The 3,112-nt window shown below is 42.0% G+C and overlaps 1 protein-coding gene across 1 annotated transcript; it reads right to left on the bottom strand.

The window, feature by feature from the left end:
* Nucleotides 1–914: 914 nt before the first annotated feature.
* Nucleotides 915–1,874, bottom strand: LOC130849565 (olfactory receptor 8U8). The gene has a single exon (XM_057728544.1). The coding sequence runs from the start codon at nt 1,872–1,874 to the stop codon at nt 915–917; it is 960 nt and encodes a 319-aa protein (XP_057584527.1).
* Between the last annotated feature and the right edge of the window lie 1,238 nt (nt 1,875–3,112).

Here is a 3,112-nt window from a genome sequence, read left to right as displayed (position 1 = left end):
GGGCTGGATAACTTTTTTTTTTTTTTTTTTTTTTTTTAGACAACAGAAATTTATTTCTCATAGTTGTGGAGGTTAGAATTGGAGATGATATCAAAATCATGTAGGTTTGAAAACAGGATTTTTTTCCCCAGAAGGCACACCACCAGCTCAGTAACACAAAGTGATCACATACATTGTATCTTCTTGTTCTCCAAATACACATACAGGAGAATGAGAGAAGGGAAGAATAGATAAAAATTTCAACAAGTTTTGGAACACTTCAAGAAGCTGAGGAAGCAAAAACTCAAAAGCATGCAGAAGAGAAGAGTAATGAGATTGAGCTGACAATTTTTGTGTGGGCAGGACTTTCCTGTGCACTGTCGGTTATACAGCAGCATCCCCACCCTCAACCATCTAGATAGCAATGTTATTCCTTTACACCACCCTGTCATGGTAAAAATCAATAATATTTCCAGACATTGCCAAATATCCCCTGGGAGGAAAAATCAGTTCAGTTTAGAATCATGGGTTTACAGTTGTCTCTCAGCATTTAATTGGGAGTGTATTACAAAAGCACTCTTCAAAATGTGTTATTAAAGCACTCTTATAATCTTAAACTGGGTGCTCAAGGTGTCTCAGTTTTGTCTACCTTTGGCCACTACCTAGTTATGCTGCTATTGGATGAGATGAACTTTATAAATATATATAATTTTTAATTTGAGAAATGACATTATGTAAAATCTTATGGGACTTTCTACATATAAATTATAATTCTGAGTCAAATTTGATTACAAAGAGTTTGGAGATTGATTTTACTTTAAAGTGAAGAAATTTTTATTGAACACCAAATAAGATCATCACTCAACTAGTTTTTAATAGTCCAGGTAAAAAAAGAAAAAAGATCATGAAAGAAAGTCCACTTTCATTTATTCAAATCACTTTTTAAATGTTATGAACACAGAAGCCTGGTTTCTATTAATGATGACTTTTTTCAGGGCATTTTTTACATCCTTATTTCTGAGGCTGTAGATCAAAGGGTTTAACATAGGAATGATCACTGTATAGAAGACAGAGGCCATCTTATCTGTGTCAAGAGAATGGTTAGAGCTTGGCTGTAAGTACATAAAGATGAGGGTCCCATAGAATATGGCGACTGCCAGCATGTGGGAGCTACATGTGGAGAAGGCTTTGCGTCTTCCATCAGCTGAGCGCATTCTCAGGATGGTAGAAATGATAAACATGTAGGAGACAAAGACAATCAGAACAGAGGAAATGAAAGTAATACCAGCACAGGCCAAAATCCATAGCTGTTTGGAGTGAGTGTCTGAGCAAGTTAACCTGAGGAGAGGCATGTCATCACAATAGAAATGGTTGATGGTATTAGAGTGGCAATAGGAGAGACGAAAAGTCAGGGTGGTATGAAACAGTGCCATCAAAAAGCTATAGCTATAGGGGACAGCTACAAGCTGAATGCAGATTCCCAGGGACATTGAGACTGTATAGAGCAGAGGGTTGCAAATGGCCATGTATCGATCATAGGACATGGAGGCCAGTAGCAAGCACTCTGATACCATGAAGGTGAGGAAACAGCCTAACTGAGCAGCACATGCATTGAAGGAGATAACGTTTTGTTTGTACAAGAAATTCCCAAGCATTTTGGGTATAATGACAGAAGAATAACAGAAATCAACAAAAGCCAGGTTGCTAAGAAAGAAGTACATTGGTGTGTTGAGTCTTGCATCTGTTCTAATGACTAGGATCAGACCCAGGTTGCCTGCTGCTGTGAAGAGGTAGATGGACAAGAACAGCACAAAGAGGGGCATCTTCAGCTCCTGTTGATCTGTGAGGCCCATGAGAATAAACTCCTGTACCTGCGTGCAATTGATCTGAGCCATATCTCTCCAAGGCATCTGCATGAGGAAGTATAAAAATGACTTAAATTCAAGTTGCCATTATATAAGTGACATCTTTATACTTTAGTATCTTATAGAGATTTACTGCTGATGTAGAGATTGTTAGCATACAGGGACTCTGGGAGTGTAATGGAGAGCAGAAAGAGATAAATGTGGGAAAGGCATATTTCTCTTCTCACAAACTCGTTGTATGCACAGAGACAGAAGCTGTAGGGCAGTCTTCATTGCCTTGGTTTCTGTTGAATGGTCCTGTGCATTAAGCTATTTGCAACTTTAACCTGACTTGTTAAAATGTTTAGCTATTGTTTTCATAGAAAAATTTTTAGCATTAATAGCATAAAATAAATCTTCTGCAGTGGCATCTGTCTTTGGTGGATCTGTCATTGTACTTGTGCAACTCCACATCATTGCAGTGCTGGCAGAAACAGAATTTATCATTAAAATAGGTAAGTATAAAAGTACAATGAGATAGATGCGGTGAAGTAGAGGGACATGGAATGCATCCCTCTCCACAGATGCATTGGGAATGCACCAAAAGATGCAATAATTTCCACAGAGAACCAACTGAACACCAGCAGATGACCTTGGACACCAGAAAGGACCACAAGGATCCCAACATAACTGGTGGGGAGGCATCTACAATGGCTCAAAGAGGGTGAAAGGGCTGAGCTGTGGCAGACGGGAGGGAGTGAGAAACACATGGAGGGTCTGCACCACAGCTTAGCGTTCCCGGACTGAGATGTCAATTCACAGCTGAACAGAGGGTCCAGGAGCAGGAGCGTGGGAAGTGGAGAGCTGGGTCAGGGTGAGAAAAATTGTTGCCAGTAAGGAGATGGACTGAGAGGACAGGAGGAAAGAGGTCTGCAGTGAGGACTGCCTGCCTCTGAGATCTGCCCAGCCATGATGGCAGCTGGATGCTGCTGGCTCAAGGTTGGGGGGGAGGAGCCACAGGCATAGCCTCTCTCTCTCTCTTTCGGCACCTGCAACAGGCAGTGGAGGGACCCCTGTGCACCACCTAAGGCACTCAGGGATAACAAAGACCCTCAGCCCCTCAGGTGGGGCAAGATTAAAGCCCCGGCAGGCAGCTGAGAGCAGGCTTGGAGTGCCAGCAGCAGGGAGGCTGCTGAAAACAATAAAAACCCTGAGAGAGGCCCAACTCTGAGACATTCTGTTTACACCTGAGCCACCTGCATCCCTCTGCAACAGGTAACTCCAAGCCT

The sequence above is a fragment of the Hippopotamus amphibius genome, chromosome 3 (assembly GCF_030028045.1).
Source record: "Hippopotamus amphibius kiboko isolate mHipAmp2 chromosome 3, mHipAmp2.hap2, whole genome shotgun sequence".
Lineage (NCBI taxonomy): Eukaryota > Metazoa > Chordata > Mammalia > Artiodactyla > Hippopotamidae > Hippopotamus > Hippopotamus amphibius.
Note: the sequence above shows the minus strand (reverse complement) of the source record. Positions and strands in the feature narration are given on the sequence as shown.